Raw genomic sequence first — 18,856 nt, forward strand, 5'->3', positions numbered from 1 at the left:
TAAAAAGAAGCACAAAATAGGGCTTGGATAACAGAGCAAAGTATCTGCAAGATAGAAGTATGAGTTATTTAACTACCCAATACCATATAACAGACTCAGAGATAGGGATGCAAACGGATCCGGGTTGGTGGAGCTCCGGCCCCGATCCGCCCCGACGGGAGCAGTAAATGAGAGAAAATAAACGGATTCGGGGCAGGAAACGGGATAAGTTTTACGATCCGAGACGGATTCGGGGCAGAAAACGGGAAAAATTTTGACCCGCCCCGAATCCGCCCCGCCCCGAATCCGCCCCGAATATCATTTGTATTTTTAAAAAATATTCCCCAAAAATAATTATTTATAAAAAAGTTTAAAATACAAATAAATTATTACTCTCATTTCTATGTATTTGAAATATTTGAATTTTGTTTTGAATTGTGATTGATATTTTTAATTTTTACCATTAATATTATTAAATTATATATATAATATTATTAAAAATTATTAATTTATATTTTACAAAATATTAATAATATTATAATTTTATAAAAAATATTAGTTGGCGGGCGATTCGGGGCGCCGGCGGGAGGCGGTTACGAGGCGGGGCGGATTATGGGATGTATTTTTTAACCGCTCACGGATTCGGGGCGGGAGGCGGGACGGAATTTTGCTAGTCGGGGCGGAGCGGGGGTTGTCTTCCGCCGCCAGATCCGCCCCGTTTGCATCCCTACTCAGAGATGATCTAAAAGTATACAACACCAGTTAATCCTCTAAAACATTAACATCAACAAAGAATATAATATCCTACACAATTTTTGTCTTCGAATTTTTGTTTGTTATAATTTCTGACCGGAGTTATGAGATGCGCGACATTTTAGCCGTCGAACTGTAGTTGCAATTTTTTGTTCGAACTATAAGGCGTATGGCACTTTAGTTCTCAAACTTTTCGAATTATTACAATTAAGATTCACCGTCCATTTTTTTTTTTTTAAATAAGCGTTGATGAAGTACTAATATTAAAATAATATAATATTTTAATTATTATTATATTATTAAGTATGATATTTTTATGATTTAGAAAGTTCGAGAACTAAAATATTACATATCTTATAATTCGTACAAAAAATTATAACTAATTAAAGTTCGAAATTAAAATATCACGCTCCTCGTTCGAGTCAAAAATTACAACGAATTAAAGTTCGATGACTAAATTAAGTATTGCACTCCTAGTAGTTTTTAGACCAAAAGTGTAATTTACTTTTATTTTATTTTATTTTATTTTTTCGTCATCTTGGTGTGGGTACTGCCTAGACCACAATGTAATTCCCTCCCACATTCCTGAATTGAATCTTGGACTTTTTTTAAGATGAGCATCAGATGGGTAATATGATTTTCAAGGGGCCCAACACGGTGGGAAAACTCCTTTGTGAGTGGCTGAGAAGGAATTCGCAGAGAACTCCTACATGATTGGCTGTTCAAAACTGTTGGGTTTATCCTTTCGGTCATTGATTGTGTTCATCTGATCATTTGAGGAAGAAGTAGAGAGCTAGCTACACAGGAAACATGGCTTTGGCCTTGGTAGCTGAGTCCGCGGCATCGGTCGTAATCGAGAAGCTGATCAGCACAGCCGTATCCTACGTCGGGACGTGCGGTGCCGGGCCGAGCACCATGCAGGACGAGATCCAGAGGCTTCAGCAGGCTTTTCTGCGGATTCGAACGATCTTGGCTTTCGTCGAGGGGGGGCAGACCGTCACTACGAAGCAAAACGACGTACTGGACGCCTGGCTGTGGCAGCTCAGAGACGCTGTCGATCAGGCGGAGGACGTGCTCGATGAGATGGAGTACTACGAGCTGGAGAAGGCAGTGCAAGCTGGAGATAACAAGGTACTGTCGGGGGTTAAAGTCTGGAATTTGATTTAATTTTACAGATTTTTGATTAAATCAACTAACAAATAAATATTAAATTAAAGACAAAATTAAATTAATAGATAAAAGGTTTCGAAAAATAGCAAGGTGAGACGTGCAATAAAGTAACTTTAGTCTCTCTGCGTGTTTGTCTTCGGCTAGTTGCTCTAGCAACACAATACTTCGAATTATTCCGATCTGCTTAATTGTACGGTCTCAAAGAAGTGCCTAATTTAATATCAATTCGACTTTCAAAATTTCAACTTTCGAAAATAAGATATGATAGAGTAAAATTTTTTTTTTAATTACAATCTCGTATATATCTCTTTTTTATTATTATATCTCGTATATATCTCGTATAATAATATATAAACTTGACGGTCGAAAGAACGATGTAGGACCTTCTGCTAAAGAGGGATACACTATCCCGCATCTCGTGGAAAGCTGTGTACCCCATTTTTCCGATAGAGGAGAGAGAATACGTTGCGTAACTAAAGGTGTCCGTGGACCGCGTCAGGTTTGGGTAGTTGATATACTATACCCGTACCCTAAAACGAGATGGATACGAAAACAAAAACTATACCCTACCCATTTGACTTCGGATCGGATTCGGGTCTGAATACTTAAATTAATAATATACCAATCAGGTCTATTTGAGCGGGTCTGGATAGTGATTACCTATATACTATCCGCTTAAAATCGAATGCTAGGGTCTAGATCGGGTATGGGTACCATATGTATATATTTTTTATAAATTTTATTAAACAATTTATAGACAAATTATAAACCTATCATGATAAAAAACCCACGTTTAATTAGTTGCACCTAGTCCAATAAAATTCGTTTAAAAAAAAAGATTCAAATAGTAAACAGCTACAATTAAAAAATGAGTTAAAAAAAAAAGAGTAAACAAAAAGACCAGGGTTTTCACTAGGATGAAAATATACAGAGATCCTTCATTTCTAAGTCCTATTGAAATTGATCGCTCAACTTTAGATTTTTTATTTGCTATCGGGTATTTTACCGGGTCCAGATCCGAGTCCGGTTCCGAGTTCGGATTTGAAACCTCTTCCATACCCTACCCATTAAAAGATCGGGTTCAGGTCCAAGTCGGGTATGGATATAAAGTATTCGGACCCATACCTGAAACTTTAATGGATATTCTTTTTTACCCGTATACTATCTATTTTTTATCGGGTCCGGTTTGGATCCGGATAGGGTCCGGATCGGGTATGGTATATCGGATATTTTGGACAGCTTTACGCGTAACTTCCTCATATTAAATATATTGCATTTAAATTAAATTTTAAATTGTCTTTTAATAATCTATTTGATTTTAATTAAATTTCTTAACTTAGACTAATTCCAACAGGTACAACAAGGTACTGCACTCAACTTAAAAAGGAAGTTTGCTGATTTTGCTAACAATATCTTCGGAAACGACGACACCGTGACGAGGTTGAGGGAGGCCGTGAAGGCGTTAGATAATGTTGCTGCTACTAGTGAAACTTTACTCCAGCTTGTTTCGCAGCTATATAATTCGGATGTTAAGCGTCAACAGGAAGATGAGATACGAAATGCTCGTGAGACTAGCTCCTTTTTAACTGAGGATACGATTTGTGGCCGAGACACGGAGAAGGAAAGGATAGTTGAATGGTTAACAAAACCGACAAGCGATGAGCCGGAGAATGCTTCTGCAACTGTCGAAAAGGTCTCGGCTTTTACGATCGTTGGCATGGGTGGGTTGGGAAAAACTACTCTCGCGCAGCTCATCTACCACGATGAAAAAGTGCGGCAGTGCTTTGACTTGGTTTTGTGGGTGTGTGTTTCCGATCAATTTGATGTGGCTATGCTGACAAGAAAGACCTTAGAAGCGGCAGGGGTTTGGGATAGCCTCGGAGACAAGAGACTTAATACAATTCAAGAGATTCTTAAAGAGAAGCTGATCTCCAAGAAGTTTCTTCTCGTGCTGGATGATGTTTGGAATGATGATAAAATACTTGAATGGGATAAATTCATGGCTCCTTTAAAATTCGGAAAGAAAGGAAGCAAGATTCTCTTGACAACGCGAATGAATTCAGTGGTGAATACAGTAGCCAAAGTTCTACAAGGTAAAAAAGAATCTTTAAAATTGAGTGGGTTAAAAGAAGATGATTTTATACTACTTTTCAATAAGCATGCCTTTGCCGGAGAGAACATTGACAATCATAGAAACTTACAGTTGATTGGTCAACAAATAGCAAAGAAGCTTGGGGGATGCCCGTTGGCAGCAAAAATTTTGGGCGGATGTCTGAACTCTTGGATGGATGAAAAATATTGGAGAAGAATTTTGAATGAAAATTTTCTAAATTTGCGAGAAAGTGAGGACAACATTAGGATGATTCTGAGATTGACCTATCATCATCTGCCGACAAGCTTGCAAATTTGCTTTAGATACTGCAGTATATTTCCTAAGGATTCTTTGTTTGAAAAGAATGAGCTTATCCATGTGTGGATAGGTTCTGGGTTAATCAAGAAACAAGTATATGAAAAGCGAAGCTTAGAGGATATCGGAGAGGAGTATTTAAACCATCTAGCAAGAAAATCCCTTTTTGATATCAAAATAAGCGACTATGGTTCTGACCGTAAACAACATTATGTCATGCATGATCTGTTGCATGATCTAGCTCAATTTGTCTCTTCAGGGGAATGTATGGGAGTTGAAGGTGACGGTTCCAGACAAATTCCAAAAACAATACGCCACTTATTTCTCAACAGGGTAAACAGTCGTATGATCTCCAATCTCAAGAACTTACGCACCCTTATTATTATTCATTCAGACAAGGACTATGATGCAGTAGCTTTTAATGAGGTTCTAAAAGAGTTAAAAAGCTTACGCTTACTACAAGTGAGTATAGTTGACTATAAGTTTCCCGATGAAGTTGGTAAACTCATTCACCTCCGCTACCTCTCCCTCTGGACTTTCACACAAAAGGAGGTATCTATTGTACCTCAATCTGTGTGTAGACTCTATCACCGACTTTCGGGGAACTGAAATAGATGATTCGACACTGGATGGAATGAGCAATCTAGTTCAATTGAGGCTGCTAAATATTCCTGCTTTTGTAACAGCCAAGATTCCTTGGATCGGCAAAGTAACATTACTTCAGAACTTAAATTATTTCCATGTCCGTGAGGAGCGCGGCTATAATATAGATCAATTAAAAGACCTGCAAAACCTCCGAAAATTATGCATTAGGGGCCTGGAAAATGTAAGGAGTTCCGAAGAGGCTGCGGATGCCAACTTGATTGAGAAAAAAAATCTTGATGAATTGTCACTCGATTGGTCTAGGAATCGCTCTGGTGGTCTCGAGGTAGATCAGCCGCTTCTTGATAATTTAAAACCACATACCAATCTCAAGACACTTGCAATCGCAGGATACGCCGGAGTTAGATCTCCACATTGGATGACGGCGACATCTCTTTCCAATGTAACAGATATCAATCTATACGACTGTAGCAGATGGGAGAACCTCCCACCTTTTGGGCAACTTCCTTTGCTCAGGCTTCTTAATTTACAAAGCATGCGGGCTGTGAAGAAACTATGGTGCTCAAGAAGTGGTGGTGGTTGCGCCTTTCCATCACTACAGGAGCTACAATTGTTTGACATGCCAGACTTGGAGTTGTTCGAAGGTGAGCACATGTTTCCTCTGCTTAATAAATTGCTTATACATTCTTGTCCTAGCTTGAAGGGTTTACCTGCTTTGCCTCTTACTCTAAATCAACTGGAGATTAAGGAGGCCGGATTGACTTCTCTTCCGATGATGCAACAAGATTGCAGTAGCGGCCAAGGACGAGCATCATGCTCATCATCGCATCCGGCACTTTCTGAACTAAGAATTTGTGAGTGCCCCAACCTCACATCTCTAGATGGATTCATGTTGCAGCAACAATATTTTCCAGCCTTGAAGAGTTTATCCATTGAAAGATGTGAAAATCTAAGGCATTTGCCGGAAAAATTCTTCCAAAAACTTCCCTCCCTCGAGCGTTTGACTATAGAAATGTGTCCCAATCGCACGACGCACGGGATTCTAGACGATCGATTGCCCGAGACGCTTGAAAAGCCCACTCTTGTATCAAACGGCGATCTCTATCTGTCGCTACTCGAGTCATTGCCAATACTGGCCGCTATACGCTACTTGTCCATTGTTGGTTGTGCAAGCATGACGTCCTTTCCTCTGGCGGAAGTTTTTCCAAGGTTGTCGCAACTCTGCATCCGGAATTGTAAGGAACTGTCGTCAGTGGATGGGCTACAAGCTCTCCCCTCGCTTGAATCCTTGCAGATTGGAGGGTGCGACGCGCTCGTCGAGCTTTCACTGTTGCAACCACCATTAGGCGTCGCTAGTACCAGCCACACAGATATGGTGCTGCGCCCTTCAATGGATCTTTATATCGACCGGCCAGCTCTGTTGCGTCTCGAACCACTGAGAAGCCTCAGCTTTGTTAGCTCACTCAGCATACATGATGGCACCGAACTCACATCCCTCGACGAGCAATGGCTGTTGCAAAACCGAAACTCCCTTAAAAGCTTGGAAATTTTTGAGGCCTCGTCTCTTGTATCCTTACCAACCAGTATGATTGATCTTCAAGCCCTGCGTCATTTGACTATAGATGATGCTCCTTTGCTTGAGACGATTCCAGAGCTGCCCGCCTCAATGAATTCTCTAACAATTACCGGCTGTCGCCCCGAGTTGAAGGAGTACATAGAAGGCTCCCAAAAATTCGCCAATATTCGTTGGGTGCAGGTTACTGAAAAATCTCCTTACTAAGAAAAAGATCGGGTATGCCCCATCTCTGTACTATCTCTAACCCTCTTAAATGCAACTTTTTCTTCTCAATATTATTTGTATCTTAGTCTTGTTTTACTACCCTGCTTTTTTTTTTTTTTTTTAATTTTTGTTCCTCTACTTTCAGCAGCAACAGACTCTTAACAGAGCATGTGACATATAAAATATTATATTTGTTAGAGAAGTATATTTTTATATTGTTTATTAACTTAATTACTAATTGAATAAGTGGTAAAGGGTTGGGTGGTTGGTATCCGAGACCCAAGTTCGAATCCTAGTTGATTGACATTTCCAACTAAGTTTATTTTTAAATGAAATAAACGAAGCGGGTAGCATGCTACCTATCTCTCAAAAAAAAATTATTAATTGAATAAATTTAAATAAAAAATTTAATAATAAAAAAAATTTAAATTGGTTTGTGTGCAACATAAATTTTTGTAAAAACTTATTAATAATTAAATTATTTTATAAAANGTGTGCAACATAAATTTTTGTAAAAACTTATTAATAATTAAATTATTTTATAAAAACATGTGTGAAAAAAAAGAGAGAAAACTATTACAATAATTTTAAAAAAAAATATATAAATTTAAAATTTAGAAAATTTTATAGATATATTAACTGTTTGTTATTAGTTATTTAATTTTATTCATAGAAAAATAATTATAATTATTGAATTTGGCCATCTTTTGTATGAAATTTAATAAACATTTTGTCTAGTTAACAAAAATTAATCATAAAATATTTTTTAAAAAATCAGTTAAAAAAAAATTTGAGGGGCCTATTTCAAAGAATCCTAATAGTTGAGGGGTCTATTGTCATATAAGTTGCATGAGTGTTTTTTCCAAAGTAGGTAGATGTGTAGGTCACTATACAGTATATTTGTTTGAAATTCTAAAATAGTTTTTCTTTTTTCCCAGATTGATAGACCTTTAAGCTAAGAAAATTTTATGCAACCCTTTATATTATGGAATGCATGGTTGATTTGTTTATGTTTCAATAAAGGCTTGCGCTTATCTTGCCTTCAAATTAGGAGCTCTATCAAATTTATAATCAAGCAGAGCTGATTGCAGAACAGAAAATATGAAAGCATCGGTGAATTTCTGTTTCGGCAAGTTCACCTTTTAGGTAGTAATTGCTTGATGAAGTTCAAAGTAGTTCATTGTTACGTTTTATATATTTATTTTCTCTTCAGTTTCTTTACTATGATATTCTGATACTATGTTTGATAACAGATTTATCAGCTTGCTTTCTTCTGCAGTTGGCTTCAGTGGACAAAGTATGAGGGAGCTCTTTCTGTACCAATTCGATCTATTTCTACCTTTTTTTTGTTCGCACCTGTTGTTGCTAGTATAATAGCTGTACTACTAAAATATTAAAAAAATAATGTAGTGGAAGTGATTTGCAAGTTGTAATACTAAACAGAAAAACCGAAAGATCTCCAAACGAAGTTGTGCTGTATTGTTAATTTAGACATTTTGATTTACAATAAATGCAAAATTGAGATGGTTCTTTGTTCTCTTTCTCAATTGAGCTCATTGTTTGCAAACATCTCATGTCCTGCTCGAAACTTAGCAAGGGCTCCAGTTCTAAAAGCTAAAGTGAGTTTACAATAAATATGTGATGTTGTGTTTGAAGAGGATAGTGCTAATAACCTTAGCAATCTTTTACCTAAGGTAAGGTATTCATTCACAAGTAGGTCTGAGTTTGATTCGAAATTGAATAAGCAAGCTCGAGCTTGGCTCAATCATAAACAAGCCGAAAATGACCAAGCAAAAGTTTTTCAATAAATGCCCACAATGTTAACAAGCATATATACGAAGCAGAATTTCCTTCTTTACAACACCAAAATCATAAAACCAAAATGCTTAGTAATAGAGAGAGAGGGGGAAAAAAAAAAAAAAACAAAACAAAGCACCTATAACGCCGCATCAGGATTTGTCGACAAAGATTGTATAAGAGCACTCCTATCCTGCTAGCTAGCAAGGAATATTTATAGGAGCCAAAAAAAAAAATCATAAGTATGATTGATTTAAAAGTATGAAGACTCAGCAACACTTATGTATTCTGCAGATTATTGATATAAACTAAGCCATCAACATTTTAAGCGTAGTCGTATGTAAGATCCATTGTAAGGAGGAAACTTAAAAAGTGAATGTATCCTTCAGAAATTAATGTTTGATATATATTAATTAACAAGCTATGTGCCAATATTTACACCATGTTGCACTCAAGAATTGCAACGCGTTTGTCCCATCGTAGAGCGTCCAATTTCTACAAATTATATTTTTATGGTTTGGTTAAACTGTGCTGTCATGTAAGCGTTTGTACAATATGATTAAATTTTATTCTAGCCCTCAAACATTTAAGCGTGATATTTTAAAACTTGGAAGGTTTAAAAAGCAATTTACAACCCTGCTGCAGCTTCAGCTTCTGGAACTCCTCTTCGAGCTCGTCGTTCAAAGGCTTGGGCTCTGCTGCTTCTGCTGGTAATTTCTTTCTTTCTCTCTCTCTCTCTCTCTCTCTCGTGATGTGCTTGTTGGTCAACTCTGACGGAGACGATAATTGGGGCGTAGGACCTCGAAAACCCTAGAGATCGGGGCGACGAAGGATTGAGCGAAGTGGTTCTCCTTCGCTTTCGATATGGGATTAGTGGAGGGAGTCGATTGTAACATTTCCATCGAAAACATCATTCTCAAGAGTATTAGTTTTCACCGACCGTCCATAGTTAAAGTGGCACAGGATTTGACTGTGGCATCCGAGATCTCAAATTTGAATCCTAGTTGAGTTATATTTCCAGTTCAGTTTATTTATAAATAAAATAAACGAAGTGGATAGCATGCTATTTATCTCTCAAAAAATAAAAAGAGTATTTGTTTTTCGGAAAAAAAATTCGAAAAACAGAAACGAAAGTTAAATTTTTCAGGAAATCTGATTTTATTTTTTTAAACAAAATTTTCTTTTTTTCTGGGAAACAGAAAAAAAAACTATTTTTTTTAAAATATTGGAAAACTAAGCACTGATAAGTAGCGTAAGTAGATATAGGTAAATTACACGTTTAGTCCTAAAACTATATGTGGCTTGATATTTTTGTTCTCGAACTTAATTTGTCTAAATTTTTGACTTGCGTTATGAAATGCATCCCACTTTAGCCCTCAAACTATAGTTGTAATTTTTTGATCAAACTATAAGGAATGTGATACCTTAGCTCTCGAGCTTTTTGAATTATTACAATTGAGTCTTACAATCTAATACTTTTAAATAAGTATTGATGAATTACTAATATTGAAATAATAGTATTTTAATTATCATAGCATCATTAAGTACTAAATAGGATATTACTATAATTTAGAAAGTTCAAAGGCTAAAATCATATATAATTCGAACCATAAATTACAACTAATTAAAGTTTAAGAAGTAAAGTGTCACGCATCTCATATTCAAGTCAAAAATTACAACAAATTAAAGTTCGAGGCCCAAAGTATCACACTGGTAGTAGTCTTATGACCAAAAGTATAATTTACCTTCTTCTTCTTTTTTTTCGGTCAGCTTGGTGTAGGTACTGCCTAGATCACAACGTAAGCCCCACGCACACTCCTGAATCTGAATATTCTTGGACATTTATTAAGATAATAATTATTCAGATAGGTAACATGATCTTCAACGTTGATTTTGGCTGTTCAAAACTGTTGATTTTTTTTTTTGAGATTTAGTCCTACATGATTTTGGCTGTTCAAAACTGTTGGGTTATCCTTTCGGTCATTGATTGTGTTCATTTGATCATCTGAGGAAGAAGTAGAGAGCTAGCTACACGCGAAACATGGCTTTGGCCTTGGTAGCTGAGTTTGCGGCGTCGGTCGTAATCGAGAAGCTGATCAGCACGGCCGTATCCGACGTTTGGGAACGCTGCGCCGGGCCGAGCGCCATGCAGGAGGAGGTCCAGAGGCTTCAGCAGGCTTTTCCGCGGATTCAAACCATTTTGGATATGGTCGAGAGGGGCCAGACTGTCGGCACGAAGCAAAACGACGTGCTGGACGCCTGGCTGTGGCAACTCAGAGACGCTGTCGATCAGGCGGAGGACGTGCTCGATGAGATGGAGTACTACGAGCTGGAGAAGGCAGTGCAAGCTGGACATAACAAGGTACTGTTGGGGTTAAAGTCTGGAATTTGATTTAATTTTACAGATTTTTTATTAAATCAACGAACAAATAAATATTAAATTAAAGACGAACTTAAATTAAAAGATAAAGTGTTTCGAAAAATAGCTAGGTGAGACATGTAAGAGTAACTTTAGTTCCTCTGCGTATTTGTCTTCGGCTAGTTTCTCTAGTGACACAATACCTTGGATTATTCCAATCTTCTTAATTGTCCGGTCTAAAGAAGTGCTTGATTGAATGTCAATCCGGCTTTCAAAATCTCAACTTTAGAAAATAAGATATGATAGAGTAAAAAAAATATTTTTAGTTAGAATCTCCTATATATCTCTCTTTTATTGCTTTTATTATAATATATAAAGTTAACAGTCAAAAGGACGTTGTAGGACGTTCCGCTACAGAGGAATACACGATCCCGCATATCGTGGAAAGCATTGTAACCCGTTTTCCAAATAGAGGAGACAGAGAGAATACGTCGCGCAACTTCCTCATATTAAATATATTGTATTTAAATTAAATCTTTTAATTATCTATTTGATTGAAATTAAAATTTTAACTTAAACTAATTCCAACAGGTACAACAAGGTACTGCACTCAACTTAAAAAGGAAGTTCGCTGATTTTGCTAACAATATCTTTGGAAATGACGACACCTTGATGAGGTTGAGGGAGGCCGTGAAGGCGTTAGATAATGTTGCTGCTGCTAGTGAAACTTTACTTCAGCTTGTTTCGCAGCTATACAATTCGGATGTTAAGCATCAACAAGAAGATGAGATACGAAATGCTCGTGAGACTAGCTCCTTTTTAACTGAGGATACGATTTGCGGTCGAGACACGGAGAAGGAAAGGATAGTTGAATGGTTAACGAAACCAACAAGCGATGAGCCTGAGAATACTTCTACCACTGTCGGAAAGGTCTCGGCTTTTGCGATCGTTGGCATGGGTGGGTTGGGAAAAACTACTCTTGCGCAGTTCATCTACCACGATGAAAAGGTGGGGGAGTTCTTCGACTTGGTTATGTGGGTGTGTGTTTCCGATCAATTTGATGTGACCATGCTGACAAGAAAGATCTTGGAAGCGGCAAAGGTATGGGATAGCCTTGGAGACAAGAGACTTAATACAATTCAAGAGATTCTTAAAGAGAAGCTGATCTCAAAGAAGTTTCTTCTTGTGCTAGACGATGTTTGGAATGATGATAAAATACTTGAATGGGATAAATTGATGGCTCCTTTAAAATTCGGAAGGAAAGGAAGCAAGATTCTCTTGACAACGCGAATGAATTCAGTGGCGAATATAGTAGCCAGAGTTCTACGAGGTAAAAAAGAATCTTTAAAATTGAGTGGGTTAAAAGAAGATGATTTTATACTGCTTTTCAATAAGCATGCATTTTCCGGAGAGAACATTGACAATCACAAAAACTTACAATTGATCGGGCAGCAAATAGCAAAGAAGCTTGGGGGATGTCCGTTGGCAGCAAAAATTTTGGGCGGATGTCTGAACTCTTGGATGGATGAAAAATATTGGAGAAGAATTTTGAATGAAAATTTTCTAAATTTGCAAGAAAGTGAGGACAACATTAGGGTGATTCTAAGATTGAGCTATCATCATCTGCCAACAAGCTCGCAAATCTGCTTTAGATACTGCAGTATATTTCCCAAGGGTTATGAGTTTGAAAAGAATGAGCTTATCCGTATGTGGATAGGTTCTGGGTTAATCAAGCAACCAATACATGAAAAGCGAAGCTTAGAGGATATCGGAGAGGAGTATTTAAATCATCTAGCAAGAAAATCCCTTTTTGATATCACAATAATCAAGTATGGTTCTGACCGTAAACGTCATTATGTCATGCATGATCTGTTGCATGATCTAGCTCAGCTTGTCTCTTCAGGGGAATGTTTGGGAATTGAAGATGATGGTTCCAGAGATATCCCCGAAACAATCCGCCACTTATATGTCAACAGGGTACCAGTCAACAAGGTAAAAGTAAACCGTGTCAACAGGGTAAACCCTCTTATGATCTCCCATCTCAAGAACTTACGCACTCTTATTATTCATTTAAACGAGAATTTCACTGTAGTAGATTTTAATAAGGTTCTAAAAGAGTTAAAAAGCTTACGCTTTCTACGAGTGACTGCAGATGACTATAAGTTTCCAGATGAAGTTGGTAAACTCATTCACCTCCGCTACCTCTCCCTCGCTTCTTCTGTTGTCAGAGGAAATGAGGTATCTATTCTACCTCAATCTGTCTGTAGACTCTATCACCTAGAAGTAATGAAGCTTCCGGCAATGACAATAGATGATTCGACACTGGATGGAATGAGCAATCTGGCTAAATTGAGGCTGCTACATACTCCTTATCGTATAATGGACAAGATTCCTTGGATTGGCAAACTAACATCACTCCAGGAGTTACATAATTTCCATGTCCGTAAGGAGTGCGGCTACAAGATAGATCAATTAAAAGACCTGCAAAACCTCCGAAAACTACGCATTAGGGGTCTGGAAAATGTAAGGAGTTCCGAAGAGGCTGGGGATGCCAACTTGATTGAGAAAAAAAATCTTGATAAATTGTCACTCTTTTGGTCTAAGAACCGTCGTGCTGATCTAGAGGTAGATGAGCCACTTCTTGATAACTTAAGACCACATACCAATCTCAAGGAATTAGAAATTGAAGGATACGCCGGAGTTAGATCTCCATATTGGATGACGGCGACATCTCTTTCTAATGTAACGAATATCAATCTATACAATTGTAGCAGATGGGAGAACCTCACACCTTTTGGGCAACTTCCTTTGCTCAAGCTTCTTAATTTACAAAGCATGCGGGCTGTAAAGAAATTATGGCGCTCAATAAGTGTTGGCGGTTGCGCCTTTCCATCGCTGGAGGAGCTACGATTGATTGACATGCCGGACTTGGAGTTGTTCGAAGGCGAGCACATGTTTCCTCGGCTTAACAAATTGCTTATATCTTCTTGTCCTAACTTGAAGGGTTTGCCTGCTTTGCCTCTTACTCTAAATCAACTGGAAATTCTGGCGGTCGGATTGACTTCTCTTCCGACGATGCAACAAGACTGCAGTAGCGGCGAAGGACGAGCATCGTGCTCATCATCATCGCATCCGACACTTTCTAAACTAAGCATTTGTGAGTGCCCAAACCTCACATCTCTAGATGGATTCATGTTGCAGCAACAATATTTTCCAGCCTTGAAGAGTTTATCCATTGAAGAATGTGAAAATCTAAGGCATTTGCCGGGAAAATTCTTCCGAAAACTTCCCTCCCTCGAGGGTTTGGTTATACAAATGTGCCCCAATCTCACGACGCACGGGACGATTCTAGACGATCGACGATTGCCCGAGACACTTGAAAGGCCCACTGTTGTATCAAGCGGCGATCTCGATCTGTCGCTACTCGAGGAGTCATTGCCAATACTGACCTCTCTAGTCACCTTGTCCCTTAATGGTTGCGCGAGCGTGACATCCCTTCCTCCGGCGGAAGTTTTTCCAAGGTTGTCGAAAGTCTACATCTGGAACTGTGAAGAACTGTCGTCATTGGACGGGCTACAATCTTGCCCCTCGCTTGAATCCTTGTCCATTGGTGGCTGCGCAAGCATGGCGTCCCTTCCTCCGGCGGAAGTTTATCCAAGGTTGTCGGAACTCCACATCTGGAACTGTAAGGAGCTGTCGTCACTGGATGGGCTACGAGCGCTCCCCTCGCTCAAATCCTTGTGGATTGGAGGATGCGACGCGCTCGTCGAGCTTTCACTGTTGCAACCACCGTTAGGCCTCACCAGTACCAGTCCCACAGATATGGAGCTTCCTCATCTTCAAATCGACCGGCAAGCTCTGTTGCGTCTCGAACCACTGAGAAACCTCAGCTCTGTTAGCTCACTCACCATAACTGATGATACCGAACTCACATCCCTCGACGAGCAATGGCTGTTGCAAAACCGATACTCCCTCCGAAGCTTTGCAATTCTCAAGGCCTTGTCTCTTGAATCCTTACCAACCAGTATGATGGATCTTCAAGCCCTGTGTGAATTGTCTATTTATGACGCTCCTTTGCTTCGGACGATTCCGGAGCTGCCCACCTCAGTGACATTTCTAAGAATTACCGGCTGTCTCCCCGAATTGAAGGACTACATTGAAGGCTCTGGAAAATTCGCCAGTATTCGTTGTTTGCAGGTTGGTCAAAAATTTCCTTAAGAAAAAGCTTGGGTAAATGCACTTTTTCTTTCCAATATTATTTGCATCTTAGGCTTCTCTGGCCCTGCTTTTTTTCTTTTTTTTTTTTTTAATCCACTACTTCCAGCAACAAACAGACGCTAATAGAGCATTCGACATATAATTAACCCTATAATATATATAGTGTTGAGCTACTATACTATCGAAAGAATAAAATAATTGGTGCTTTCGATTTTTTAGCATTCGACATATAATGTATAGAGTAGAGCTACTATGCTATCGGAAGTATAGAGGATTTGGTGACTCCGATTTTTAGCCCTTAGATCAACCTTTTAATTATTTCTAATGTTTGGATTAATACTATTAATCTGTGGGGACCACTCAACTCTAAGGATACTACTCAACTCTGGGGGGATCGCAATCATCCCAACCGTATACTTTTTTAAAACAATGGTCAAAAAGTTGAAAACATCATATCCTCTATACTTCCGATAATATAGTATCTCTACACTAATATATATATATATAGAGTGCGTCTGGTATGCTTATAGAAGCACCGAGCGCTCCGTGCTTCCACTTTGTTTTCGATGTTCAGACTTTCGAATCGAAGATCGGCTCCGTTAGACTCAATCTAGAGTATTTGAAGTATCTAGAAAATAAATTTTGCGATTTTTCGATATCATTTGCCTAGTGATCGAAGTGGCTCAAAATCAACGGCTGAAAATAAAAATCTTACAAAATATGATGATATGACATTAAAATTTTAGATCAATGTTATTGATCTTGTTTTATATGGTATAAAGAATTTTCTATCAAAATTTCATGCGATTTGGATATTTCTACACCGTTAAACTTGCAACCGGCTCACCACGGCCATTAAAATTATTGATTTTGAGCCCCTTCGATCACTAGGCAAATGATATTGAAAAATCACAAAATTTATTTTTTAGGTACTTCAAATACTCTAGATCAACTCTAACAGAGCCGATCGTTGATTCGAAAGTCCGAACATCGAAAACAAAGTGGGAGCACAGAGGGCTCCGTGCTTCCATAAGCATACCAGCCTACTCTCTATATATATATATATATGTGTGTGTGTGTGTGTGTGTGTTAGAAAAGTATATTTTTTATACTATTTATTACCTTAATTATCAATTAAATAGATAATAATAAAAATAATTTAATCAGTTTATGTGCAACATAAAATTTTGTGAAAACTAATTAATAATTAAATTATTTTATAAAGACGTGTGAAAAAAAAAGAGAGAAAACTATTAAATAATTTTTAAAAATTATATGAATTTAAAATTTAGAAAATTTAATAGATATATTAATTGTTTGTTATTAGTTATTTAATTTATTTCATATAAAATTATATTAAAAAATCAGTTAAAAGCCTATTTCAAAGCATCCTATTAGTTGAGGGGTCTCCACACAAAATTTTTTTGGTGCAAATGTATAGAGACTTTCTAAATTTTTAGTTTTAGGCTTAAGTAATTTTATCAAAACTTTATGAATCTTTATAAAATTTATTAGTAATTTTACCATATTTAATAATTTTAATTATCTTTGGTTATTTTAATTAACTCATTAGTAAATTCATCAGATTTAATAATTTTAATTATCTTTTATCATTTTAATTTAACGAAGTATAAAAATTAAGATTAAAAAAGAAATTAAAATTTTTTTTTTTTTTTGAGAGATAGGTAGCATGCTACCCGCTTCGTTTATTTCATTTAGAAATAAACTTAGCTGGAAATGTAAATCAACGAGGATTCGAACTTGGGTCTCGGGTACCAACCACCAAGCCCTTTGCCACTTGCTCTAGGGATGGTCGGTAAAACCCTGATAATTTTAATACAGAGGCTTTCTATATAGTATAGATCGCCTTTATAAAATTAGTTTTAATTTTATAATATTAATTATTAAAAATTAGAGTCTACGTATGTAATATTTATGGCAATTTTTTTATAGTTGAGGAGGGGGTTGGGAGGAGAAATCATTCTGTGCACCGGGTGTATACTTATATCTTATACACCGTGTTAATATCTCTATTGTTTATAATATTTTGTACATAAATTTTTTTATATGGTGTATCTATTAAAGAGTATTTTGGTTTTAAAATATTAATAATTAAAAAAATAGGTTTGATGCATGTGATAGTTAATAGGTAGCTTACTTGTCCCCTCATGTTAATTTAGTCATTTTGATTTATATATATATTTTTTGATTAAATAGGGATATACCCTATTTTAGAAAGCAAAGTAGACCTCGGACTGCGGTCTTAGATGCATACATAGACTCGAGGGAGCGAGAAAGAAGAAAGAAGAAGCGCTACGGGATTAGATCAAAATCAACTCTGGAACACAGATTTCCATAGTTCCGCTGAGTACAGAAACACTTCTTCTCAGGGTGTTGCTTTGGTAAGGACGATCGTTGAAAATTCTCTTGCTCCTCTCATTCTACAGTTCCCAGCAGGCTGCTGCAAAACAAAAGTCAAAGTTAGTTTTAGATATTCCAGACATCTTGCTTCTCATTTGGCTCCACCGGTCTGCTAAATTTCCAAAGAGGGAGGTCGCGAACTGTTGTGTAGTTGTGAAATTGTGAAGCAGCCAATTCCACAAAGATCTTGCATAAGTGCAGTGGAATAAAATATGATCCAGAGTTTCCGCGTAACGCAGATAGATGGCCCGTTCCAACCCCTTTTCTAGAGAATTTCTACGGTAAGAACTTTATTTCTTGCGGCTAGCCACATGAAGATTTTGATTCTGAGGGGAATCCTTATTTTCCAAAGGAAAGAAAATTTTGAGTCGTTTATTCCGTCATATGTTAGGAAGTTGTAGGCGCTCTGAGCCGAAAGTAGTCCTGAATTAGTCCATCGCCATGATAAATGTAAGATTGAGATTTATGATAAATGTAAGATTGAGATTTTTTTTCTTTCTTTCTCAATTGAGCTCATTGCTCGCATGCATCTCTTGTCCTGCTCGCAACTTAGCAAGGTGTCATGTTCTTATGCTTTTTACCGGCAAACGGCCGTGCAGCGCTCGTCTTATTCCTCAAAGATGGCAAGCTTGCCTCAATCTTGCTAGCTTTGGATCTACTTATTTTAAACCTAAGGTGCATGAAAAAGAGATATACTTTCGAAAACATTAAACTTACCAGGTGGTGCTTTCGATTTGTAGAAATTATATTACTTAGGGATCGTTTGATTAGATGTAATTATAAATACAGTGTAGTTAGAGATGCATGCAGTTGAAAATATAGCAGTTATAATTACATGCATTATATTTTGTTGGATGTAGTAAAAAACGCTACAATTACAAATAATTATTTGGTTGCATGCAATTGAGAAATAATTTTTAAAATTTTATCATTATATATATATATATGATGATGAGATTACTTCTAATGCAAAAAAAAATTTAAGAGGTAAGATTACCTTTTGTTTAAATTTACTTTCTTCAACTGCTGCAGTTGGAACTGCGGCCAATTTGGGCGTAGTTTCAACTGCTACAGTTGGACCTCCTCCTGCAATTCCTACTGCAGTAGTTGGAGTTAAATATATAAACTTAACACCAAATTTGTATTTGCATGCAGTTACAATTGCCGACATGCAACCAAACGGCCTCTTAGAGAAATATAGAGTACAATATTCTCAAAGTCCTGAGCTTGTGAAAAATCTAAAACTCCTTATTCATAGATTTATTGTCATTATTACAAATAAAAATTTACTATTCATTGCTTCTATAGAATCGCCCCGTTTTGTTCGGAGGATAAGCGGGGATAACGAAAGTTATCCCCGCTATTCCGC

At 37.3% G+C, this 18,856-nt stretch overlaps 2 protein-coding genes across 2 annotated transcripts; both read left to right on the plus strand.

Annotated features, from left to right (window-relative positions):
* LOC109715263 (putative disease resistance protein RGA1) lies at nt 1,455-8,195 on the plus strand. Its single transcript, XM_020240188.1, is given in 4 exon segments — nt 1,455-1,863; nt 3,257-4,886; nt 4,888-6,704; nt 7,716-8,195. Coding segments are annotated over 3 exon segments (3,756 nt in total). The 5' UTR covers nt 1,455-1,542; the 3' UTR covers nt 6,693-6,704; nt 7,716-8,195.
* Nucleotides 10,425-17,924, plus strand: LOC109715259 (disease resistance protein RGA2-like). The gene is made up of 3 exons (XM_020240184.1): nt 10,425-10,851; nt 11,440-15,045; nt 17,514-17,924. Exons 1-3 carry the CDS (start codon nt 10,531-10,533, stop codon nt 17,601-17,603), a joined length of 4,017 nt encoding a protein of 1,338 aa, XP_020095773.1. The 5' UTR covers nt 10,425-10,530; the 3' UTR covers nt 17,604-17,924.

The sequence above is a fragment of the Ananas comosus genome, linkage group 9, assembly GCF_001540865.1.
Source record: "Ananas comosus cultivar F153 linkage group 9, ASM154086v1, whole genome shotgun sequence".
Lineage (NCBI taxonomy): Eukaryota > Viridiplantae > Streptophyta > Magnoliopsida > Poales > Bromeliaceae > Ananas > Ananas comosus.